The sequence below is a fragment of the Apus apus genome, chromosome 7 (genome assembly GCF_020740795.1).
Source record: "Apus apus isolate bApuApu2 chromosome 7, bApuApu2.pri.cur, whole genome shotgun sequence".
In the NCBI taxonomy this organism is placed as follows: Eukaryota; Metazoa; Chordata; class Aves; order Apodiformes; family Apodidae; genus Apus; species Apus apus.
The window spans coordinates 17081947-17108768 of record NC_067288.1 but is presented as its reverse complement, the minus strand read 5'-3'; the positions used below and the strand labels follow the sequence as shown (position 1 = coordinate 17108768).

The following is a 26822-nucleotide window of genomic DNA, read 5'->3' as shown; positions in this document are numbered from 1 at the left end:
AAAAGGGAAAACAATATCATGGCAAGCCTTCTCCAAGGCTGCCTTTTTCTTTTTTTTCTTTTTTTTCTTTTTTTTCTTTTTGTTACTGCTGCTGTAACAGTACTGCTAACAGAAGAGTGATAAGAGACTTTTTGAAAAGCTCTCTGTGTAGATACTAATATTCTCTGAAAAGTAAGAAACACTTTTGATTCATCAGATTATAGTTTACAATCCCTCATATAAACTTTTTTTTTAATGGCCATCCAAAGGTAAAATACAATTGCTAAAATATATATTTCTAGATATTGACCAGAATATTCTTGGCACCTTGCTGAGTATTTTTAGAAATTGCTCATGGCAGAACGTCAGTACAGAAAATCCATTATTATTAACATTGTATTATGTGAAATGATTCAGAGAACACAAAAACAGTATGATATTTTCTTCCTGATTCTGTGACTCTTTCAGAACCACAGCAATGTCTGAAACGTCTCTCGTTTATGACTGTGCATGAAGTAATCTGCCTTGATCTGGCTGATAACTGATACTAAAAAAATAGAACAGTTGAAAGATTATCCGAACAAAATATGTTGGTGCACATTTTAAACAGTCATCCAGAATTTTGCTATCATAAAATTCCTTCAATTTCAATGGAAAATAGATACTAAAAATGTACATATTCTCTGACTGTGGGCATGCCTAATGTGCAGTGTCGTTGTAGCCCTGTGCTTTGTCTTTGCTTGCAGTAATGCTGTCCGTTTGATACTTGAGCTTGCAAACAGCCTTTAAATAAAGGTGATGGGAGGGAAAAAGCAATGAGATTGACATTACTCTCAATCAGTTGAAAAACATGTAACTTTCATTTATTAAGAGAAATTGATGACAAGCCTGTCTCTGTGGAATGGCTATTTGTAAATGTCAGGTGTTTGTGTTTTTTTCCCAGTTGAATTAAGAAAATCATACATCACCTTAAAGCCTGCTTGCGTGTACAGTATTGTGAGTTATTAGAGCTGATGTAGTTTAAGTAATTTGTATAGAATGATGTAGTTGCTCCAGAAAGCTTAGAGGTCGCCTGGAGATACTGTAGAAGTTATAGAGGCATTGGTGCTTGCTTTTATACATGATTAAAGTAGCATATTACAAGTTGAAGAAAGAAGTTGATTAATGAAGCTTACATATTTTGCTACCAAAGCATCTCTGTCACATTAACGATGAATTACAGTAAGTAAAATCTACCTTTTTTGTTTTTTTAGTGAAAGAGTTCCTAGCCAAAGCCAAAGAAGACTTTTTAAGAAAATGGGAAAGCCCCCCTCAGGTATCAGTCATTTAAGCATTTAATAATTTTCTCTATTGTGTTGTTTCTTTGGTTGTTTTTTTAATAATGTTCTCAGTCTGTAATAAGCAGTGCAGAAAAAAGAAATGTTTAATGCAATTTTTAAAGGAGTTTGCATTTTTTAATGTAATTCAGTTTTGTCATTGAAGTTTAACAGGAAAGACTCTCGGATCTCCTCCAGATTTGATCTGATTAAATGCTTGTGCTGCACGACAGCTTTCTCTTACTGAGAATGATGTTCACCCCTCACATGACAAGGCTCAAAATCTGCTGCCTTGTTCTAGCTGGCCTTTCATAATACTAAAGCATTGGCACATCTGTAATTTACCCTCTTCATAATTTCCCCGTGTTAAGGGGAATTAAGGGTATTAAATCAACTGTGTGGGGCCTGGGGACAGGTTAAAGAACTTGTTAGAGAAAATCTTTTAGAAGTTGAACTTGGGCATTGGGTTTTTGAGGAAGGGTCATTGCTGTTCAGTAGTATGCTCTCCAGACCACTTCTATGTCTACAGCTTGGTTTTTCTGTATGTTCTAATACTCTGGTTTATGAAACGTGAGAGGGGTTACTCATCTGCATCTTAAATTCAGGATCTGTTTGCTTCTAAATGTTTCTTACTAAGCGTGTGTCATCTGTATGGACAAATTATAGAAATGTTGATACAATTCAGTTAAGTCTTTTACTGTTAGAATGAGTGCAGTGTAAAATCTCATATTAAAATCTGACAGGCATGAAATTGTAACAACAGTAGAGTTGGCTATAGTTGCCTTTGATAAATGTGGTTTTACTAAGTTTGCTTTTATAAATTAATTCAATTCATACTGTTAAAATGGTCTCTGGGCATTAGATTGTAAATAATGTAATTCTGTCTTGTACATGTAGAATACTGCTGGCCTAGATGATTTTGAGAGGCAAAAAACCCTTGGAACAGGATCATTTGGGAGAGTTATGATGGTGAAACATAAAACCACAGAACAGTATTATGCTATGAAGATACTGGACAAACAGAAGGTTGGTGTCATTTATAGTGTTTTTTGTGCTACAAGAATTTGATGTAGACAAAGATCTGGTAACTGTGACTTAACTGTGTTGCATTTACTGTGTCTTTGCTTATCACATTTGGATACTGATGATACTTTAAAACACTTGACTTTCTTTTTTAGCCAGCAGACTCAGTTGTTGAGAATGTGTAGGATTCTTACAATGTCCCATAAAATGAATGGCAGGGTAGAGAGGCTCTAAGTGGTGTCCAAGGCATCAATAAAATGTTACCAGTTAGCTTGTAAGGTGGCTTATATATTCTTTGGCAAAAGCAAAATACAGCGCTGTAGTTAAATAAGTAAGTTCTTGACATGTGATTTAAGGTCCTGGATCTTGACCAATGTGTCATTTAATTAAAGACTGCTTTATAATGGTCAGAAAAGAAGAAAATAAAGTTAACTTACCCTTTTATGTCAATTCTGAATATTTTTTTTTAAGTGGAAAATATACATTTTTTTAAAAATATCAGCATTCTCCTATAACAATGGCTTCTCACTTTTATTTTTTAAAATATCCAATTTCATTAAAAAGATGTTCCAGCATAGTATGACTGAAGAACAGCCAAGACGATTTCTAACTGTGTCACCCATCATTACCTCAGTATGGCTGCTCAGTATGGTGAAATGCTGAAGGGAGTTATGCTGTAACACAAGGCACGATGAACATCCCGCTGCTACACAGAGAACTTCCATAGCTATAGCTAGAAAATTATCTGGTAAAAGCAGAAATTCACATACCTAATGATTGCAGAGGACTTGCAGTATATTGTGTGTCCCTTTGTTATCCAGTTTTATGCTTGGTTCATCAGGTTATGGAAAAGAAAAAAAAAAAGATGATGTAGCCAGTAGCTTTGTGTGTAGGGTTGTTATTCCTTTATTTGACTGCCTTGAATTAGGAAGGCTGAAAGATTGCTTGGCTGATTTCATTATGTAACTGTTTTTGGAAAGAAAATACAATTAACAAAAGCTCAGACACAAACAAAGTGTTGGAGAATCTGCCATTACAAGGTACCGCTTGATCTACAGGAAGCTGTTGTTGGACATGCCCCAAGCCTGAGCTTAAATGTGAGCACAGTTGTGTTATCTGAGGCTCCAGTTTGATGTTTTGCAGTGTTAGAGAGTGACTTTAGCCTGTGGTATTGCTTCTGTCACCCTCCAGTATCTAACCAGCAGAAGATGCAGGAAGGGTGGTAAAGTCCTGGCAAGCAGTACAGCCTGAATGCTTCACAATGTCAAACTAAGACCTCAGCTGCTTTGATGGTATGGATGATTCCAGTACCACAGTTTTTTAGAGATGAAGGGGATGCTTCCCACAGATGAGCTGATTTGAGCAAAATTTTTATTTGGTCCCTGAAGATCTGTGATTTAGAAGAGATTTAATATTTTTAACTTGCTATTTCTTTTGTATACTTACTTCAGAACAGTAGTGTGGTTTTATAGGTACTACCTTTTGCATCTAAAAGACAAATTTAAACACAGCTTCAGTCAGGTTTGGAATATCTGCCTTATTTGTTATTCATGGCTGTTAAATTTGATTTCTGAGCATGTAAAACCAGACTTGTTTTGATCAGTCTTATGCATTTTATCCTTGTTTTCTACTGGGGGAAAAAAAAAAAAAAGTAACTTTACTTGGAAATCATGCCATTCTCAAAAAAAGATGTAGATAAATTTTGCAGTAGGGTTTAAGTAATATGGAAATAATTGATTATGCAATATTGGGCTTTAAGACAAGGAAACCAATTGTTAATTACTGAGAAAGGGCAAAGATCAGAAATCTGCTGCTTGCTGCCTTGTTAGCAGCTTGACATCATAATGAATTCTAAAAAGGTAGCATTAAATTTTTTTAATACTTTTGCTTAGCAGTTTGCTAAGCAGAAAAGCAAAATGCATTGAAAGGTCTGGCAGAAGTAGCTGTGGTTTGTAAGAATGGAAAGTTTAAATTTGTATTCTCTTAGTCTTCTCCTTACTAACATGTGAGGTATATAAAATAAGTCAGTTTACTCCCACTCACTCGTAACAAAATTCATAATTACATGTCTTATACAATTTGCTGCCTTTCTTAGCCAAGGTTCTGAAGATCAAATGGATTTTATGGAACTCTTATCTTGCTGCAGAAGTATCTCCATTACAAACAAAAGTGATCTTAAGAAAATGTAAACAGGTGTTTTCCTTGCTGATTCCTATACTCAGCATGTAATAAGACACACTATTCCTAGAATTATCTGCAAACAGTATTGCTTGAGTATTACTTTTTAAAACATTGTTAGACTTTTTTAAATCTTGGCTCATTTACTGAACTAGTAATATCTGTAAAATTACAAGCTTGCTTTCAGCTATATTTTTACACTGAAAAATTTATCAACAGCTGTGAAATCTCATAATTAAATGGTAGGTCTTTTTCTCTCATAGGTTGTCAAACTGAAGCAAATAGAACACACACTGAATGAGAAGAGAATATTACAAGCAGTGAACTTCCCTTTCCTTGTAAAACTGGAGTATTCATTTAAGGTAACCATAATTATGAAAGTGGTCGTTTGGGGTCCAGGAAAGTGCATGCTTAAACTTCAGATATTAAAACATTTAACTTTTGCTGTACAATAGTTTTAAGAGTGTTTTCAAAGCTGCTTCACTTGACACTGTTGGCAAGTCCAGCAGGAGTTCCTGCTCTTGTGGGCACACTTCCACACACCATAGTTCACCAGATGATGACTGAAAGGACAATTCCAAATAAATTAATAAAATTAAATTAAACTCTTAGAGATTTCCCTTGTTTCGGAGGGAAACTGGATTCTTTACAGCAGGCAGATTTTAGACATCATTCTGTCTTTGACAGAAACTGAAGGATGTATTTCTATACCAGTATTTGGAATGGTAAATTTGTCCTTGTTCTGCAGATATTTTGCTTGAGATGTAGATCTGAGACAGGTCTTAATGACAAATGTGAAAGGAACAACTTTGAGATTAGCATCTAAGTTAATGAATCATTTCAGTTTTGAGATTTGGGGCTAGGGCTGTAGGGGACAAGAATACCTCAGGCTGTCAATTCTGAACTTTTAAGAGTACAGGTTCTCGTGTTGCAGTAGGCATCTCATCCTTTAGGTCACTGACACACCATTCTGTGTCAGGAACTCATTAATTACCTTCTTGGAGTTACCTGGAGCTCCTATTGTCACATGTCTTCACTTAGAGAATTTATTCCTGTGTCACTTTGTATTTATTAACATCATTGGATGGCTACAATTTTTCATTTTCATTCTTTAATAAATTGTACTGTATCTAAGGAGTTACTGAGACTATAGCATGTCTAATGTGTTTGTGTGTCTTTACTTGTTTCCTTAGGACAATTCTAATTTATACATGGTAATGGAGTATGTTCCTGGTGGTGAAATGTTTTCACATCTAAGAAGAATTGGAAGGTTCAGGTGAGAGTATTAATGACATTTCCCTTTAGAAAGGCTTATATTGCTAATTTGGGAAGAGGGTTTCATAACATTTGTGACTATTGAGGAAAAAATTCCAATCCTCTTTCAGAGGACTTAAACCAGTCAAGCAATTAAAAACTTGTAATTATGTTTTATTTTTTAATTAGTTAATGCAGGCGTTCATGAGCTATGCACAATAGAATCTTGACATTCTTATGCATGGTGTCACTGAAATTTATCATAGTTTCTGAAAGTAAAATTTAAAGTCTAAACTCTGTCTTGTAGGATACCTTCATCTAGATTTGCATGTGTATTTTAAATGCAAGACTTAAATTAAATTTAGGGAATGAGAGTATCAGTTATAAAATGTTTGTTGTTTGCCTTTTTTTATTATTATTATTACCTTGTTATGCTGTAAAAGAAACAGTTAAAAGAGACTTAATTTGTCTATCCCTGGCAGTTACATGGTTGTTTCAGTATTTAGTGTAGCCTTGGGGTACTACTTAATATTCTTTTAATTCTTCACAGTGAACCACATGCACGGTTTTATGCAGCTCAGATAGTGCTAACATTTGAGTACCTCCATTCATTAGACCTCATCTACAGAGATCTAAAGCCTGAAAATCTTTTAATTGATCAGCAAGGATACATCCAGGTATGATATTCTTCATATATTTAGGGAGTGGAGTCTTGTCTCACAGCGTAGGCTTTGGTAATTCTAGCAAATGTGTTTAGAATAAGTGGTCTGACGATGGTTGGCATATCAGCATGTATTCAGGGAGCATTAAAATGCCCTACTGCTTAGTTACGGTTAAAACCATTAGATTGCACTTCCTCTGACTAAAATTAGGTATGCACAATGGAGCTGTCTGCAGTTGAGCGAGTTGTCAAGATTTCCCTTGGGGTCTGTGGTGAGAAGTAGGTGATTACATGGTTCTGTTCATCTGACCTATTTTATCTGTCTGCCCTAGAACTAGACGAAAGCTGCCCTAAAATGTCTGGTTCTCTCCATTGTCTGTATAGGTGCTGTAGGATAACCAGGTTAGATGTCAACATGGACAGTACAGTACTTAATTTCAGTCAGATGAATCCCACCCTTGGAGAGTCCTAATCTCAGCGTATCTGGAGCAAGAGCTGAGTTGAGATCAGAATTGCAGTGCTGCTGATGACAGCTTTGGTTTTACAGCAGCCTCTCAAGGCACCTTTTCATCTGTAGGTGCTGCAGAGCGACAAGCACTCCACAGTGCTTGGCAGTCCTTGAACTGTGGAAACTCTCCTCATTGTGTTGTCTTTTGCCATAGTAGAATCTAACAGTAAAACACGTAACAAAAATGTTTGGGACAAATGCAAAGGATTCATATATTTTGTTTAAACCATAAAATTTTGCACGGAGAATAAAACAACACTGTAGGGAAAAGAGAAAGACAAGTTATATTAATGTGGTTGGGGAGCACCATTAATGTAAAGCTATGGAAAGCTTGCTCCAGAATTGGCGACCTGTCTATGCAACAGGATGTTTTTGTGATGGTAGGAAACTGCAAGTGATAATGGGTCCAGCAGTCATTCTTCCCATGTGAGCTTGGTTCACTTCTGCTTCTGAACAGAGGGAAAAAGATTTTGTTCATATATTGATACTGCAGCTCCAATTAATTTTTGTTTAGAAACTCCACTCATTTTCTTTTTTGAATTTTAAAGCCATTACAGTTTGTCCTGTGTCAGCAGTGTCTTCTTGCATAGACTGATGTGCATTCACAAACACAAAAATTATTCTTTGATGACTGAAGCAGATCTTTCTAGTCAGCACGTCACCCTCTCTGTTCAGTTCCAGCTGTGATTGCTGTTGTTTCTACCAAAAATTAACCAAAAGCTGCCTTGATAGTTTGGAATTTGTCTTGTTTAATTGGGACACTAGTGTATCAGAAACATCAGCACAGGCTATTGAATAATTAGCAATGATTATAATTTAGATACAGTATGTTTTCTCAGAGAATGGATTGAAAATGATACCAAGAAGGAGAAAGGAAAGAAAATTGATCTCCAAACAAGCATAGACTTGGTATCTTGAAACTGAACCCAAAATTTCACGTGTGCCTCTCTGGCTTTCCCTGTGTATTCCACAATATAGTCCAGGAAAAATCACAGATAGGATTCTCCCCCCCAACCTTTCCCAGTCCTCAAATAAGCAAGCTTCACTCTGGAGATGCTTTCAAAGATATGCAGAAGTTCCTGGAAGACTTCTTTTATGTTGTCTTATTCCCACACTAGTTTTATAAATAACCTTTATACACTTATGCCGTAAACTTCTAAATTTACAAGACCAGTGGATGTCTTGATTGTTTTTGTGATTCCTTTATTTGTAAACTAAAGGAAAAGATAAATATCTTGCTTTTTAAACTTTCAGTAGTGTAAACAGTCTGATGTGAAAGTATATAAAAAAGGTTAATGTAATTGCAGTACATGTGAAAGATTAGTAAACCATAGTTCCTGCTGATTTCTTAAATTATTAATAGAAACTTATGTGAGAGGGGAAATAGCTATTTTGTTACAAGAAACCTTCTGTCTATCTGAATTAGAAGTACCAGAACTGAAGGCTGCTAAAGGTACATCTGACTATATGATCCTTTATCATCTGAGAAGCAAATTTTTCCTCGGTATAAAGTAGCTTTCCGAAGTATTTCAGAAGTACTTAATTGTAAATTTCTTCATAGAAATAAAGTCAATTTCTTTCTTCTCTTGACAGGTCACAGACTTTGGCTTCGCAAAAAGAGTAAAAGGAAGAACTTGGACGTTATGTGGGACTCCAGAATACTTGGCACCTGAAATAATTCTCAGCAAGGTACTTTGTCTTGCTGTTTAGATGCATTTCATGTAGCTAACATTCAGCACCCAGTTTTTAAACTCAGAGGGATAAACAATTGCTGATGCTTCCAAAAATCACATATTGACCAGTTAGCTCTTTATAAATTACACAAAATGCAATCGTTGCATTGTAAATTTAGTATACTAAAACTTACTTCAAAGCAGGGATTCTCACATAACTCTACAGAACTTCCAACTTAGCTTGCCGTGTAACTTGCAAGGGGAAAAGGGATTTAAAGAATCTGTAATTAGGTTATCAGAGCAGCACATCTGAGTGATTATGTTCTGAAGTGTTAAAGGGCTAGAACAGGACCTCCAGAGGTAACAAGAACCATGTGATGAAGCAGTAGTCATTAAATAACTATTTGCAGAGTATCTCAGGTTTAAGGCACTTTACATGAAATAAAACATGACACACCTCTGGTTTTACACATAAAGTACATGCAGTCTGAGCTTACTGTTGATCAGTTTGTGTCTAGTACTTGCACTAAGTGTTTGAACATAGAATAAATATTATTTATCATATGGCTATTCAATGGCAGCCCTTCCTGTTTTGCAAGAAAAAATACCCTTATGATTTATGGAACTGCTTGTGATATAAACAAGCATAATGCATAATGTTAAATCATGCATTTAATATGTGTTTTAATGAAATACCCTTTGCAAGTTGTTAAGAGTAAACAGAAAATACTTCTATTTGGGGAGAAAAATATTAGCTATTTGCAGGTTTTTTGCCCCTATGCAGTTAAAGCAGCAGAAGACATTGCAGTGTATCTACTACAAATTTTTCATAGTAGATTTTTCAGTAAAGACTGAGTCTGAGCCCTGAGCTTTATACAAGATCTTGGAGAACACATAAAATGGATGCAGTTGGTGAAGTTTTCTGTCTTTTTTAATATTAAGTAGGATTTAGTAATTATTTTATGTCCAGGTGTTAAAAATCAGATCATAAATTACTTTTATGATCTTGTAGCTAGATAACTACATAGAAAATTAATGTTCTGAAATGTGGATAATCAAGCAAAAAGTTGATCCTTTACAATATAGGAAATGAAATTTCACTAAGCCTCAAAAGAAGTTTCAATCATCCTGTAAAATATTATTTTGATTGTAAGTAAATAATTTGTGCTCATTGCTAACACTTTAGGGAGTCTTGTCACATCAGTGTAAAGACATCACTAATAGTCAACACAGAAATATGTGCACAATAAGTCACTTCTATCACAGTTTCACTGTCATCACTGCATTAGGTTTTTAAGTGTATTGCTTTTGGAATCCATGAGCTTCCGTTTGAGCTAGGTTTTAAGTTCTGTATTAAACAAGCAGTAGTGCATTTCCTTTCTTTGTATTCCATCAATACCTATTGAAAATCTTAAGTTGTGTTAGCAATGATACTAACAGTGGTATTTCTCATTTTATCCAGGGTTACAACAAGGCAGTGGATTGGTGGGCATTAGGAGTGCTAATCTATGAAATGGCAGCTGGATATCCCCCATTCTTTGCAGATCAGCCCATTCAAATTTATGAGAAGATAGTGTCTGGCAAGGTGAGTGAAGGCTCTCTGCATTTTCAAAAATGCAGATTTCTGTCTTTGCAGAACCTCTTTTTTGTGTTGAGTAGATGCATAATTTGCTGACTATTGGACAGTGAGCAATTTGGAAAGAATATGGAAAAAAGTTTGTAATGTATACTTCTTAAGTACAGATACTGTTACAGTAATATTAAAAATCAAAGTTCTAAAAATCTCTTCCCTGCCTTCAAATTTAAAATGCAGTTATTAAATTTGCAGACATTGTGGTATGATATTCTATTGTGCTTGGATAAAACTGATCTAACAACTATTTAGCTGTATGCTTAATTTGGCTAGTTATTTTCTTTTCTAGAAATATTTTTGCAGCTTTTAAGAAGCTCTGGAGAGTTTCCATAATTCATATTAGGTTTCTTCTGCAGTTCTGTAGTTCAAGGCGTGTCTAATGTCGTGTTCAGCTTTCACTGTTACATAAAATTTTTTAAGAGTATTTCCCACTTTTTCCTTTTATTTTTCATTAATATCTCTTAGTGTGCCAGATAACATGAAAATGTGATCATTCTGTTTTTTCTCCTGCCAGACAATGTTGTCTCTTCATGCTTCTTTGTACTCACTTGATTTGTTACGGTTCTTCTCTTCCCTGTCCCTACACAGATAATTGCTGTGCCACATCTTACTTCTGTAATTCTAATCAAGGGAATTGCCTCAGTGGGCCCTGTGATACCACTGCAATGGGATAGAGTCCTGTCTAGGACCTTATTTAAATCAAGACTGTGGTTGCTTTTTCAAAGTGTAACACCGTGACCCTTCAGCTGTCTCCATGAATATATGGGAATTCATTTATGAAAATACTTTTTTAAAAAGAAACAGATATTTTCTAAACTAAAAAAAGTGGGCATTTTAGTAATTGCATCTAATTTGCTCAACATTTGTACTGTTGACTATCTACCTCTTTTTACTGATTCCATGGATGGATGGTTGCAGAAACAGCATTGGATTTGAACTCTGAAAACTCCTAACATTCAGTTTTCAGCTAGCAGTATGTTTCTTTTATAACCTTAAGACTTTCATTTAATCTACCTCATGCAGTTAGCTCTCTACTTTATAAATGGAGTTAATATTTCCTTCCCAGCTGTCTAGGTATTTCAGGTAAACTGAAGCAGTGTCCTTGATTATCAGATGTCTTGATTTCAGAACATGTTTTTATGTCAAAAAACTCCATGTTCTACATTTACATCATAACTGAACATAGGGAGTGTCAAACACTGAAAATAGGGGCATGACAGATCCAGCTTTCTTACTGTTCTTTTTCCCCTTTCTTCTCTCCCCATCTCAAATGGGGATCAAATAGATCTTTTGCTAGTAAAACCTTATGTAATTGCATCCCATTAATCATCTTCAAATATTTCATAGCCAGCTTTGAATGAATTGGCAAGCCACTCATTTGTGTGCTGTCTTTAAGTAGTGCTGTATTATTTTTTATGTAAGACTTTTGGTGTTGTTATTATCAGAAACAGAGTGCAGTATGGTGTAAAGTTTCAGATTGAATTTTCATAAATGATCACTGAGTGTTCAATTATTTTAGAGCATATATATTTATAGGCTATATAGCCTGTCTATATATATATGTGTCATACTATCCTGTATCTCCTGTGTGCCTCTCTCAGTGTGCATATGTAGATATGTTAAAATGTAAGAATTTGGTTCTAGAAAACAGTTGAGAATGCCTCAAGGTGATGATGTGTTAGTGGGGAGCCAAGTTAAATTTAGCTGTTATATCATTATTACATTAAATTCACAGTTTTCCCCAAGTCTAGAAATTTTCACTTCAAAAAATGGTAGATATGCAAGGTAATGCTATTGATAAAGGTGCTGTGAAACAGAAACAGATATGCAACAATAATCATCTCTCTTTACATGCATTCCTGCTTTAATTGTTTTTAGAGGAGGAACAGAAAATGGCTGCAATCTTTCCTTTTGTGTGAACGTTGTTTTACTTCACAGGGGGAAGAATCAAATTTGTATATTGCTTTTAATGTTGTGGATGTATAATTTTAGGTAAGGTTCCCATCACACTTCAGTTCAGACTTAAAGGATCTTCTAAGAAATTTACTCCAGGTAGATTTGACCAAACGATACGGAAATCTCAAGAATGGTGTAAATGACATAAAAAATCACAAGTGGTTTGCAACTACGGATTGGATTGCCATTTACCAGAGAAAGGTAGGACCCTTGTTGATCAAAACTATTACAGGTCTTTAAGGGGTTGAAGTTAAATTTCTAATTATTTTGTTTATTTTTTTCTTTCCTAAATCTGTCATTTTTAATTAAACAGATGAAAAGTGAAAGTAGTTTAATCTTTGAGACTCTGAAGAGTATATATTGGATGAATTATGTTTGTTTCTTGTTGGTGTTCTATCCTGGACCTCTGTGTTACATTTATGTTCTCTTAACATGTGCTGTGCTTCAGTCTATTTCTGTAACATCTCAGAATGAGCCATCTCCTGCCTCCGTTGCTTTTTATTTAACCCCTGCTATAGTGCCATCTATAAATACTGCTCCACAGCTGAGAGGAATCTGTTTTCCTTTCCAGCTAGTTCTTGGCAATCAGACTGTGCTTCAGTGTGGAGAAGCTCTAGCCAAAGATAGAGCATTTATTTTTCTGTAAAAGAGACATGCTCCATCCTTCTTGCTTTATCTGAGACTGGGCCGGGATCAGCTGTAATGGGTGTGTATTGAGGAGTTTTGTCCTCTGACACTAGGCTTTAATCAACTGCAGTTCCATAAGCTGTAGCAACAGGAAGAGCCCCGATGAATGCTGTTTTCCTGGCATTTTTAGAATGGTTTTTTAGACCTGCCGGATCAACGTGACTTCTAATGTGTTTTTTAGAAAGACCATGCCCAGTCTGCACTGTGAGCTTTGGATCCATGTAGGAAAGAAAGCAACAGAGACAACTGGGAATATTTGCAGCGCACAAGCAGCCATTAACATATTGGTTAGAGGGCAGCATGTTAGTAGCTGCCAGGATGAATGAAGCAGAGCAGGGGAAGGAAGCTGGGGAAAGGGATGAGGATTATGACAGTTTAGTCTAGGTCTGCCTTCCAGTAGCTCCAAAGCTCCTTCTTCCCTTGAAGGTAGAGTCAAAGTTAAGTATCTGTAGATTAATGAGTTACTAGAAACAGATTCCTAAGAACTTACTTGTTCTCTTAAATGCAATCTCTGAATTCTCGGTTTCTCAATAGAGAACAACAAAAGACTAAAATAACTCCATTGGTGTTGTCCTAGATGGCTCACATGGAAAAATAATTTTGTCTAGATATTGGTGAAGAGGTTAGAGTTAAGTGATAACACATTTGAAGGAAATGGTTTACATTGTTGAAATGCTAACAGTCTATAGACACATGAACTTGCTGCTGTAACAGCAGTATTTTAAAGGCCAAACCTAGATACTAACAATAGTTTATAAAAAGAAACTGGTTGTTTGGATACACAAACTGACAGTACATTTGTTGTAGTATTCACTGATGTATTAATTACTAGAAGACAGTGTACAATTATCACATCGTGTGTTTTTTGTATTAAATGTAGATGGTTTTTAAGAAAAGATTCGCCATTGCAGAATTGCAATTATCTATTCTTTGCTTTCTTAATGCCTGTTTACAAGGCACACTTGTATGCACTGAGTTTCTCCCACCAGTATGCTGTCAGGGGACACCCAGGCCCCATAATATTAAATCAGATGTTTTAATACTGTGCTAAATATTCTTGGGGTTTCTAGTGCACTGCTGTAGAGAATTACTTTCACAGACACAAGAAATATTTTAAGACGTGAAGTAGTATTACAGTCAGAATAGCTATTACTAGTTTTAAAGGATTGTGAAATCTGATTCCAAATAAGTTTAAAGCTTCTAATTTTAAGGAGTAAATACTGTACTGTTAAGGGTCTGAAACAACAGCATGGATTACAATATAATTTTATGCAGTCATGGAAATACTGCAATAAATTTTGAGTTTATACTAGGTTTTCACAGTGGCTGTTAGCACATAATGTATTTTCCTGAGTATGTTCCTTGACAACTAATACAATGTAAATAATTTGTTATGCTGCAGTCATAAGGGAATCAGTCTATTACTTAGTATTTCAGATAAGATCAAGTCTTGTTTTCTTCGTATGGTTGCATAGCTGTTTATTAAAATACTGCCTGATAATGTGGTTGTACTTAGGACCAAACAGGTATTTCTACTAAAAACCACTGTTATCTCCTGCCATCTCTTTTTAGCAATTCCCTTAGTGAAGATAATAGGAAAAAGTCTGAGGTTTTTCATTTGAACATGTTCTAAAATTCCAGCAGTGAATAAGGTATTTCCTGTGCTCCAAGCTTTGTTGTAAGAGAGTAATTGAAAGTCAATTTCAGAAGGCACAGAGACAATTCAGATGATGATAAATGTGTGGCTTTGTAGGCTAGATATGTCCACAGACTGTATTTTCTTGAGATGAATCACCTATACATGTATATTGTTTTAGGGACAAAAGGATACACGTGACAATTGTAGCACAGTCTTTAAATGCAGAAAGTTACTGTTATTTCATAGGGGTATACAGTGTTATCACCCAAAGTCATCAGAGTTTAATTTGTATTCCTCTGTGCTGTACCTCTTTAATTTACTGATTTCCACACACAAATCCCTCTGCCATCATTAATGTACCTGGGGCACTGAGCAGCTCCCTGCATGCGCAGTGTGATCTGATCCCCTGCCTCAGCTGGAGCCATGCCTGCCCTGCTTATCTGTCTCCCCACTGTGCTGCCTCTGGCACACGTGCTCCTTGGGAAGTCCCAGAGAGAGACATCTGTATTTCCTAGTTTAAATTTGCCTCACCTCAATAATTTTGCTATAATTTCTTTTGCTGTAAAGGCGAATAAATTGGGCACCTGTAAAATGAAAAAGAGGAATGCAGTACTACTAATCATGTCTCCATCTCCAGTTTGTCCTAGACGTGTTGCAGAACAGCATCTTACCTTCTCCCTGATCTTCCATTCTCTCTGGTCCCTTCCTTCCCATCCATTCCTCATCACTGCCTCCCATCAATCCCAAACCCTGCTTATGCCTTCTTTCAACATGCAGTTGATTCAATAATGTAGCAATTATTTTAGCAAGTAATTAAACTTAATTTTGAACTTAGAGGTGTGATAGACTAGAAGGATTAAGAGTTGAATTAACAGTAGGTGAGTGAAGGTGGAATTTAGTAGTCTGTTCCCTAAAATAGCATTTCAGTGTCTGCAAGTTGGGAACAACTCCTTTGAGGTTCGTTATTTTTTTTATTCCCGCTGGCTGTGTAAGGTCAGCATAAACTGTCAAGACAGTAAAAACGCAGGTATGTCCCTGTGCAGGCCTGTATCTTCATTTAATGTCATCTTCAGTTTAACTTCAAGATGAGCAGAGGTTGAATTGTGCTAAATTGGAAGAGAAAGATTGAGACTTTCAAGTTGTAGCCAGACCCAAGGATTTTTTTGCAAGGTCAACCTCAAGAGGCTGCAGATTTCCTCAATTTTAAGAAACAGCACTTTAAAGGGTCCTGGGAAATGACTGGTCCAGTACCTGAATATGAATGGCTTACTATCATGCAGTTGGCATGAGATGCACTGTATCTCAAGGCTAATCAAGTATATATGTGGGTGTGAGAGGATGTGGAGGCAGTCTGTACCCAGAAGGGGTTTTCCATCATTAATGAGAGCTGCACTAGCTTTCTGTAAAATCTTTTACTGACTCCTTCAAGTCCCTGCTGGTGTCTCAGTTGTGGTCTGGTTTTGAGAAGGCTTTTACTTCTTACTTACAGTTAGGTCCTAGGAGGAACTTCATAGGAAGTGCAGAACAAACTGTTTTAAACTTCTGTTAGGTTGGGGTTTTTTGGAAATAGAGGATTGTTGTTAAGTAGGAGGGGAGGGGTTCCAAACTGCCCTGAGATTTTTGATCAGTGTTGATGGCAATCAATCTGCTGTGCTTCTGCCATGACCATGTCACTGTTGCATGCAGCCACACCACAAGGCACTGGGAGCAGGGTCTCTTCTGCAAGAACAGTACTAAACTTTGAAGTGTGAAATTGATTTTTTTTTTTACTTTTATTATTATTTACGTTTGCCAGTGAGGTATTATTCTTTTTCAACTCACTTTCATATATCTAGGCTTGCACCTTCTTAGGCTGGTTTTATTTATGTGCCACAACTTTAAGGTGGTTTACTGTAATGTCTGGTTTCTTGGCAGGATAGGAGGAGTAAAGGGGATATTGTTGTACTTACAAAAGCACATTTAATGTCCTTTTTTTTGTTTCCCAAATACAGGTAGAAGCTCCGTTCATACCAAAGTGCAGAGGCCCTGGAGATACCAGCAACTTTGATGACTATGAAGAAGAAGATATTCGTGCGTCTCTAACAGAAAAATGTGCAAAAGAATTTGCTGATTTTTAGTAGGAGTAAGAGGACAAGATGACATCAGGGCTCACATTGGGATCTTTGCACTCTGTTAACAGATGAGGTGGAGCTGAGACCATCATATGTCAAAACAGTTACCTAGTTACTTCATTCCACAAAGCTGACTGAGGTCTTTATTGCCATCTTCCATGTGTGCAGTTTGCACCAACCCTTCTAACTAGGCACAATTAAGCAAGCACTGTTTGTGCAGTAACACAGAATAATAGACCACTTTCCTACTTGACTTTGGTTTCTGTCGTTCTTTGTTTCTGTGTATTGTTCATTTTTCCCCTTTAAAATGAAGTAGTTTTTTACCCAAGAATGCTCCATTTTATTTTGAATAATGTATTACTTGTGTGAGTGAAATGGAAGGTGTTGCGGCTAGTGTGATTTAGACTGAAGTGAAAGATAAATGTTGCTTCTAGTCTGTGCCAGCCAATAATTCTTGTCTGTCTTGTGTCTGATGCTACAATTTATAATTTTTAGTAGCTCAGACTAAACCTAGCCAACATTTTTAGCATTTTTGAAGGTAGTATTTATCGCCATATAAATGTCTGCTAAATTAACTTAAAAACATTTCTTCCTGGAAACTGACCAAAATTCAGTAGAATCAATTGGATGGCTTAAGTAGGGGACAGTAGCTAGACCCCGTGCCTTGGTTTTCTACATCCCTGCAGTTTTCATCACTGCCTCCTCCCTATGTATTTCCCACCTAGGCAGTAGGTAAATTGCTGTAACCAGACTGTACCATGGCAAGCTTACAGTCTCCTCAGAGGGAGTGATTCCACCTGGTCTGGATTTTGGACCATATTGAAGCAAGTCAATTTACCAGCATTTCAGTTGGCAGGTATGAAATGGCTTTTTTAAGAACACAAACCCTAAACTCTTAAAGGAAGTTTTGGTCAGTATTGTAGAGAATCTGATTCATTTTGATTCACGTTTTCTTTTTTTTTAACAGCAACAACAACAAAGAGCCACTGTTTGGGCTCTGAAATTATTCCTTGCTTTGAGCCTTTTTTGATTAAAAGGGGCACCCATTAAAATAAAAACCACCACACCACAAAAAGCAAAATGCGCTCTGCCATTAGCTGTGAAAAACAAGTGGTTTAGCAAATGCAAAATAATGTTCTAGATGCATCGCTGGATGAACACGGTTATTTTTTGTTAGCTGATAAGAGCAAGAGGTTATTGCCAAGTTTTTATTCTGGTATACTATATTAGTAAACTGAGGATGGAGTACTGCTACAATCATTTTCTTTTTAATTACAGCACTTCATTCATGAAGAAAAGAGACAAAGTTTAAAAACTGCAACAGCTGGGTTTATTTTAGTAGTGTGGTGTCTACATTTCTAACCTACTTTCTTTCAATCAAGCAGAATGTATGGTCACACAGATATAAGTATTTGGGCTTAATTATGTTTTGTATACTCTCACCAACTGACTTAAAAGATACTGCTATCATGTGCTAGCTTTGGGCACCTTTACACATTTATTTCAATGTTAATAATCAGTGGCTCAGCACTTTTTTGGGGGTTGCTTTTAAACTTATTCATAGTAGTTTTATTTGTACACTTTATTCTGGCTGTCTCAGTGACCTGTCTTAAAACAGCACATTTAAACAGTTTAAACTAGACTCATATTTTATGATAAATTTACATGCATACAAGGATGAATTGTTTTTAACAAAAACGAGCTATACTGATACATAGCCATTGTATTTGTTTGAATGTCAGTGCAAATAAACCACTGGCATTCCTTCCTTTTAATCTGTATGACACTCCTTTAAGAAAAGCCTTTGTAGACATTTTACAAAAGGGTATGAAACATACCATCCGACATCGTGTATGTTTCGGTTGTTGAGCATTTTTGCACAACGTCGTGAGGAGGCTGACACTGAATGCAGTCTTTGTCCACCCATATTTACATACGTGCAAGAAAAGTATAAGATACTTTGCTGTAGCAAATTTTATGTAACAAAGATATATCGTCACATTAATAAATTTAAAAAAAAAAATCCTTTGTATGAAAATGTTAAAATCTTTTGTATTTCATTTAGACCAAGGACATGCTGCTGTATGCTAGCTGTATGCGATAAATTCTACAGTAACTTTGTTGTCGTTTATGAACTTTAAAAGATTTTAATAAATGTTGGAGATCACTATTTGATTGTTATGATTTTAATTTTTAATCACTACATTTATAATTCTAGCAAAGTTCAAAGATTTTTCTGTTGTGTAAAATACTGTAATCATTCATCTTGCGTGTACAATAAGACAAAAGTCTAGGAAATTGGTTCTGACATGTCTGTCTGATATCCAGATTAAATTCTATGTGGGCATAAGTGGAAGAGTCATCTTAATGCCATGATATTATGTTATTTTTTAATTTTATGAAAATCATGTTAGGAAGTAAAATACTTTTCCAATATGGCATAATAGACTTCAGTATGGAAATGAGATTCTATTTTGGAAAAGGAGGGGAAGTGTGCAATTTCCAAGGCATTAGTGAGTACATTTGACAATGTGAGTATTATACAACCCTCTCATTTAAACACCGTCATAAAATATAACTGCAGAATATTATGTTACCTGTATTTAATTTGAAAAATCCTTTTCACAATATGGAAAAAATGTATATCTATGACAGTAGAAGCTTGTTAATTTTACACATTTGAGGAATTAAGTGTTGAACTATATGGTATATTTTAATTGTACTCTAGTTGTATGTAACTTTCATTTCCAACATAAAGGATTGTATCTCATTAAGTAAATTGCTTTTTTATTATCTTGTCAGTTGCATTAAAACCCTTATTTTTAAATCCTTTAAAGTATTTTACTAATTTTTGCAAATAATTAGATGTTTTTAAGTGCTGCAATAGTGTGCAATATAGTAAACATTTATATACAGAAGTGCAAATTAAATTATGTACAACACTTGTGCTGCTTCTTTGTGAATCAGAATGTTGTATGATGAGAGTTGTTGCATCTCCCCATACACTGCAAACAGGGTTTGGAAGCGATAGGAAAAGGTTATGAAACATACTGCACATATTAGTTGGGACCCATTGAGCTTTACACTAACTAGGGTGTTAAGATGGTGTGGAGAACACTAAAGGCACTATGAGAAGTCAGTAAGTTGGACTTCTTAGACAATCAAAGACAAGCAAGGTGATCATTAGCTGCAGTATTGTTTGTCTTCATATTTTCACATTCAGACTCTGTGCTTTTTATTAAAGATAATTGCCTGTTTTTAAACTGTCTGCAGATCCCGCTGTACAAACTTTGTGCTGTGTCTTCATTGTGCTGTGAAACTGATAGAAGTAAAGACTGTTCATGGTCTTGGTATTGTCTGTCTTGAGGCTTTTTCTGCAAGTGTTCAGAGAGGCTCTGGTCCCCTCTCTGTAACGCAGCTCCTCCTCCTCTTCCTGCTTTCTGGGTGGAGCTCTGACCCCTTTGCTTCTTCTGCTGTACCTCTACTGACTGTGATTTTCTGTTCTTGGTTTCATGGTACAAATGCTAAATCCCATTTTAAAGACCTTTGTACTTTTTCTAAAGCTGAGCTAAGAACCTGCAGAAAGATTGTCTTCTGCTTTGACTGTAGCTCCCATTCAGACGTGGCCTATCGAGTAGCAGGTTTGAAGGTCTCACATCTGCTCTTCTGATTTGCCGTGCATAAGGAGGACTGACTCCAGATAAGACTTTGACAACTATTCCATAAGAAACTGGTGAAAATATTATTTTATTTGGAAGGTGGGCGTTGTGTAACAACAACAACAAACAAAAACAAACAAACAAAAAAAAGAGAAGCTGTTGGACCACCACATTTTATAAATGTGGGTCTTGAACACATTTTAAAAATGTTTTTAATTGACAGCTTGAGGAGCCAAGTGATTTAGGCTTCTGACAGGAGTAAAATAGGAGCATCTACTGTCAGACTGGGCAGTGGTCCCTTCCAGCGGAAGGATTAGAGCTCCATAAGGATGTTTGAATAGATAGTAAATATTTGTCGTCTTACACAGAAATTATATAAAGGGTTTATCAGAAGGGTAAGACAGTTATCCAAGAAGATAGGATCTCGAGATACCTTCACTGTAGCTTCACTTCCTAAGTTCTGAGTTTGATGATGAATAGAAGTTTGAATCAAAGCTGAGGTCTAGCCACATTTTGACCTTTTGTTGTTGCTTGCTTTTTTTTGCCTTTTTTATTATTTTTTTTTTTTTAATATATGCTACAAAAAGGGATGCCTACCTAAGGGAAACTTGTGTATGTTGAAAATGTAGTTTAGTCATTGGGGTGAGTTCCCAATAGTCTATTTCAAACTCAGTAAAATTTCCTTTTGAATCCTTATAGTCTGCTTGTGCTGTTCCCTCCCTCAGAGGGTAACATACAAATGTATTTGCAAAAATGTATTTCTAAAAATTGTCTTTATGTGGGTCTTGGTATTTGTGATGCTCATTTTCATTCAGTCATGGTCAGTGAAATATGTAAGAAAGACCCAGTGACAAACTTTCCTTATTAGTGCTCAGTTTACAAGATTTAGATTTTGATAGATTACACAGTAGCAATCTAGTGCCTAACTGGGTATTATGCTCTGCAAAAGCAGCCTCTCTGAGTAGGAGGCATATTTTCTAAGGATGAGATAGAGGAAACCCTTTGCCCAACACATGGACATGGTTGCAGCACAAAAGTTCTTCAGGGATGGAAAGGTTGTTCTAGTTGGAAGGAGTTTGAGGACAGAGGCCAGTGATCTGCTCCCATATGTATGCAACCACAGTAGCAGATATTTTCCTTTGCTGGGAGGTAGAGGTCAGAGACTTTTTCCATTGCCTTTGCTTCCAAGATGCTGTGGAAGACTGGAAAGAACACAGCTGTAGGTATATTGACTCAAATGGAGCAAGGTCTCAGCGGCCTGGCATGTAGTGCCGTATGTTCTGAGTGTCCAGTTAATTACAGGGAGAAATAACTGGTCGTTAGTTACTGGTTCTCTTTCTGTGGAAGTATCTGCTCTGTGGTTTAGGACATAAACCAGGGACTTGGCTCCAGGAGAACATCCACATCAGAGAGCCACCGCCTGTGGCCAAAGCACCCATGGCTCATTCATTCTGGAAGAGAATTTCCTAACAGGACTGGTCAGCTGCAAGGTATGTTTCCTGCCAGAGACGTAGTGCAGTGAATGCTGGGGGGAACTCCCTAAACTCTTATAATTTATTTGATCTTTTTTAAAGCCACATGAGCAAACTTGAAATACCAACACAAATGCTTTTTTTTATCCTAGGGGTTTGTACAATACTATACTCAGAGTATTATGTCTAAAGTTATTAAACTGATCCTATTTCTGCAACTGCTTGTTAACGAACAGAACTCGGCTCACTTTTCTTGGGCTTTTTTTTTTTTTTTTTTTGTGCACCAGGGTCGAATCACGATTCCAGCTTCACCTGTAGCTTCTCTGTAGCAAAAGGCTGTAGCTGCATTCCTTTGCCAGTAGGTGGCACATTGACAAGGTGTGGAAAGGTGTGTGGAAGATACGGCAGCTTCAGAGCTTAGTAAGAACTAGAGTTGGAAAATATTTAAGAGCAGAAATTTGGACTGTATCAGTCACTTACTATGTCAGATAATACATGCAATGCTAACCATAAGTATTTATGTATTAGTAGATTTTCCCTCTAAACCCTTGAGTTAATTATTAATACTTGGAATGTTTTCGCTGATTTTCATGTCAGCATCAGCAAAACAAAAAAGGAGGTTTTGACATTAATTTGAACAAAAGCATTTTCTTCATAATATGTATTGTTGCACAAGTTGTATGAAAAATCCCCTAAAACTGCCTGACTCATAAATCCTATTTTCATTAGAGGCTAGAATTGGGGGGGTCTGTTTTATTAGCACAGTCACATTTCTATATTGTGTGCATTTAAAGTTAATAAATGAACTCCTTTAAATCAAAGATTGTCACAAAAAATATTGAGAAGTGCTTCTAAGCTGATTCACTATATAGTATTTATAGTAGAGAGGATATACATTTTTAGAGTTGGATGCTGATCAAATTTAGATGTATCTCTACTAATTATGTTTACAGGCAAAAAATGCTGTTAAATATTTTTCTGAATGGCATGACCATCAGAGCAGTTGAGAGAAAGTAAAGTTAGAGCAAATGTGGTTTTGAGAGCATCTCTGATCAGAGTCTCATCAAACAATTTAGAGCTGAGCAGATTTTTAAAAGGTCAGTGTAACTGTTACAACCTTAATGCATAACTTTTAAAGGTCATGTCTGCTCATGTTCAGATGTGAATATCTGTTTGGTTTGATATCAAAGGAGATAATAGGAAAAACAGGGTCATCTCATGTGTGACTGGAACACTGACCCTGCTGTGACAGTGGTTCCTTTCTTGCACTCCGTGGTAGTGTTTCCTACCACGTTCTGCCAGACAACACGTGCATCATTGATCTTTCATATTTACATACAAAGTGCAGGGTTACCATGATTTATTTTGGTTTCCTGATAATTCAGTGCCTGCAAACAGAGAACCCATAAGCACACCCCCACCTCCCCCCGAAAAGTGACTGAGAACTGCAGAACACAACCTACTCTGGGTGCTTTCAGTGGGCTAAGGAGCATCCTCCTCCACAGCTGTTCCATGTCATGGAAGAAATGCTGTGTTCTGGTCTTCCATCCTGCTATCAGTTCTGGCAGCTATACCAGAACTATAACATGTTAAGATGCCAGTGTTTACCAGGACATGGGTGCTTGACAAATCTTAGAAATCTGGATGTTTCTAAAGCAGGGAAAAACTGCCTGCTACTGGCTTACTCTGTCTGGATATCTGGTGGAAAACTTCACCACCCTAGAAACTCACTGAATGGTCCACCTGAACACCACTGAAATTTGATGATTCCCCAGAATGGCTATGGCTAGCAAAGGTGGACACCCTTCAAGAGCTTGCCACTATCCAAGTGTTGTATAGATCTTTGTGCATGATAAGAATAATCTGTTATAAGAAAAATATTCACTGGGCCACCAAGGTGGTTTTCAGTGATAGGTAAGTTCTTCACTCCTGAGAAAAAAAGCTTTCCAGGAAAGTGGGGAGAAAAAAAAAACAAAAACAAATTAGCTAATTTCTTCATTTAGTGTTTGAAATATAGCTGAGATTTCTGCTTGTGTTTTAGTGATATTTTTCTGTCTGTAATTGTGTTTTTCTATTATTGTGTTTATCAGCATGTTGTGCTTTTCCATTTGCCTCACTTCATACAACCAAAGTGCTACCTCTTGGATTTCCCACAGATTTAAGTTATTTCACTGAGATGTCTGAGCCATATTCATATAAAATATTTTTATTAGGCTGGATTCTGTTTTACAGTGTTGGTATTTCATATTAATACTTTTTATAAGCTTCTTGCTACATTATCACACGCTAAGCAAATGTGTGGCAGGTACTACTGCTAGTATGGGCAGAATTAGTTGTGTTTTATACAATGTTTGTTTGGATATAAAATATAAGCTTTAAAATAACAAGGGTTTAAGCCTGGACAGTAGCTTTATTAAATATGAGCAGCTACCAGAATCAAAAGGAGTACAACAAATTAAGTAGGGCAGGAAATTCTCAGTGAAGTGGATATAATTCACGTGCAGGAAGATTTACTTAAGAAATTCAGTCTTGGAAACCAGTGGAAGCAAAAGCAGAAAGGTACCTCTGGCTCTGAATTGTAGTCAGCTCCTGCACACATCCATTTTTAACCTGGCGTGAGGAGGATCTAACTCCAGTCATGTTATTGGAGCTTTGTATGATTACAAAAAAAAAAGGTTGGATAATGCTTATTGTGTAAAAAGGACCTTAGCATACTAAAGCAAAGATTTAAGGGACTCCCCTTCAAGACAAAACAAGAGGGTCTTTGCCATGCTGTTAATTACTGCCTTGTCAGTAAATTCGAGCAGTGCTCCTCCCCTCCCGGCTTGCAGCAAGGGAGCTGTGCTGCTGATTCGGCACCGTGGGCCTGCAGAGCTCCTAACCCAGGCGTTGACCCTGAAACCCAGAGCTTTTAGAAAACTTTCTGCACATCTGTGTTTTTTACCTTTTAAGAGTGTACCTAGGTAACTGCATGGAATATAAATCGAGGCTGACTGTTGTGCTCTGACATAGTACTTTAATGTATCCTTCAACTTAATTGCCTTCAAAATTAATGCCAGGTTAGTACAAAACGCACTGCTGTATTCTTGCCCCAAGTTTTCTGCCTGCCTTCCCTCTACACTTGCTTTACACCAATGCTATCTTTGGCCTTTTGTCTAGGCTTTGTGCAGAACTTCAGAGCAACACAACAATGCTCAGGCCTGCAGAAAACTCTGACAGGTCAGGAGGGGACTCTGAAGAAGACACAGCACAGCTTTTGGATTACCTTCTTGGCCAAGGCAGGAATTGAAGAGAGGAGCTTCATTGCTCTACTCCATGGGTGGACTGGAGGACCTTGCAGAGAGCTGTCTCTCATTCCTCTATGCAGTGCCTAAGTAGGAAAGGGAGAGACAGACAACAGATATTAAGCTGTCAATGCAATGGAGCAAGGTAAGTGGCAAAATTCCATCCAAGCAAACGTGAACTGGAGTGGAAAAGACCTTAAACGAGGAAAGAGAGTTTTCTGAGAGTAAACTGTTGGAAACGTGCAACCTGGAGTAGTAACAGGGATTTTGCGCTTTCTGGGTGTACAGTAATTGCCATGGACTGTGGAAAAGCCCCCAAGGTGCTTAAGGATCCTAGGATGTCTGAAATAATCAGTGCTGTATGGGTGAGATGAAAGTCCTCCATAAGCGCAGTGTGGAGCTAAGGGCTCTCCAGAGAAGAAAGTGAAGGCAGAAGGTACTGCTGAGACCCTACGGCACCCCCGGGCACAGAGCCACACGTCTGCTCCTAGAAGACCAACATACACAAAGAGGAAAGGGAAACGGAGCTCAGAAAATGCAGAACTTATTACAGAGAGAGTATAAATGGGCTATGGTCATGGTCATTCAGGCAGCTGAGTTGGAATAAGCAAGTAAACACTAGAGAAACAGAGAAGTAAACTGTTAGCAATATTGCTACAGGAACAAATAGGTATAAACGATGTGTGTGTTTTTCAAGTTGTAAATTCAAAGTTCTTAAGCGCCAGTAGAGAGGAGCATGATACAGGCTTTCTGACTGGAAAAGTGGGGTGAGATTCCTTATGGACTCAAACACAGTGCTGGATGCAGACATGCTTGTGAGGATTTGGCCGTGAGGGCAGGAGATCAAACTGCACGGCCTGGAAGGTCCCTTCTTAGTCGTGTATTGCTAGGGAGGAAATTATGCTAAAGGGATTTTTAGACTACTGTTATTAATAGAGAGGAAATTGCTATAAATTAATTCAGTTTGGGCGGCAAGCAGCTATGTTAAACCTGTGTTGCTTCCACATCTGGAGTAAGATTTATTTTAAAACATCCTCACCATTTCCCCTGCTTTCAGTGCTGCTCGTTGAGAGGAGCTGATTAATTTTGGATTAAATCTCTCCGCATTTTTGCTATCTTTGGTTTACTTCTCCTCGCGGTGAGCAGCATTTTCGGCCTGGCCAACCGGGAGCCATAAACGATCAGTGCCAGCCCCGAAACGCCTCCCTGAACACGCAGAGGAAAAGCACGGCACCTTCCAGCGGTTATTCCACGCTGTATTTCAGTCAGCACGGGTATCACGCTGCTTTGCAAGCCCCATCCCAGGCCGCTCCGCTCCGCGGCCCGTGAGGCGCAGGCCTGGGCGGGGGGCCCCGCGCGCCTCCCGCTCCCGGCAGGCGCCGGGGCGGCCGGGCCGGCGGCCATGGCGGGGCGGGGCGGGATCGCGCTGCCGCCTCTGCCCGGGCCGCCCGGCTTGCCTCGGGCTTGCTGTCGTGTGCAGGCTGCAGTCTAGCCCATGCAGTCCTTCTTCACAAAGAAATACGTATCTTATACGTGAATGTCATCCATGCTACCCAGCGCAGGGCGGGTTTAGCCAGAGGAGCTTTCCTAGCTTCCCTCAAGGGGAAACCGCAGAACTCCTTCATTGTTTTCTCACTGAACTTTCCCTATGGACAAGTTTAACCGTGTTTCTTACCCCTATGAACAGGTTTAACTATGTTTTTACCCCAGACTCTAGAATAAGAAGGGTTTAAAGGGTGGTATATTGCCCTGGGGAGCTGAAATGCAGGGCCTGCTGCACAGCTGACGG

At 37.4% G+C, this 26822-nt stretch overlaps 1 protein-coding gene and 1 long non-coding RNA gene across 4 annotated transcripts in view; one reads left to right on the top strand and one right to left on the bottom strand.

Moving 5' to 3' along the window:
• The window catches only part of PRKACB (protein kinase cAMP-activated catalytic subunit beta), a 67743-nt gene extending 48181 nt beyond the window's left edge, over positions 1–19562 (top strand). For all 3 annotated transcript variants that reach the window (XM_051624904.1, XM_051624903.1, XM_051624905.1), the window contains exons 2-10: positions 1233–1294; positions 2193–2321; positions 4760–4858; positions 5690–5772; positions 6301–6427; positions 8513–8608; positions 10055–10177; positions 12218–12382; positions 16499–19562. In XM_051624904.1, the coding sequence (XP_051480864.1) occupies positions 1233–1294; positions 2193–2321; positions 4760–4858; positions 5690–5772; positions 6301–6427; positions 8513–8608; positions 10055–10177; positions 12218–12382; positions 16499–16624 (1010 nt within the window). In that variant the 3' untranslated portion in view covers positions 16625–19562. The remainder of the gene's footprint in view (positions 1–1232; positions 1295–2192; positions 2322–4759; positions 4859–5689; positions 5773–6300; positions 6428–8512; positions 8609–10054; positions 10178–12217; positions 12383–16498) is intronic.
• On the bottom strand, positions 3091–26130 carry LOC127387034 (uncharacterized). Its single transcript, XR_007890038.1, has 3 exons — positions 26073–26130; positions 25015–25119; positions 3091–3146 (listed from the first exon to the last, which is right to left on the bottom strand). It is a non-coding gene; the product is annotated as an uncharacterized LOC127387034 (long non-coding RNA).
• Between the last annotated feature and the right edge of the window lie 692 nt (positions 26131–26822).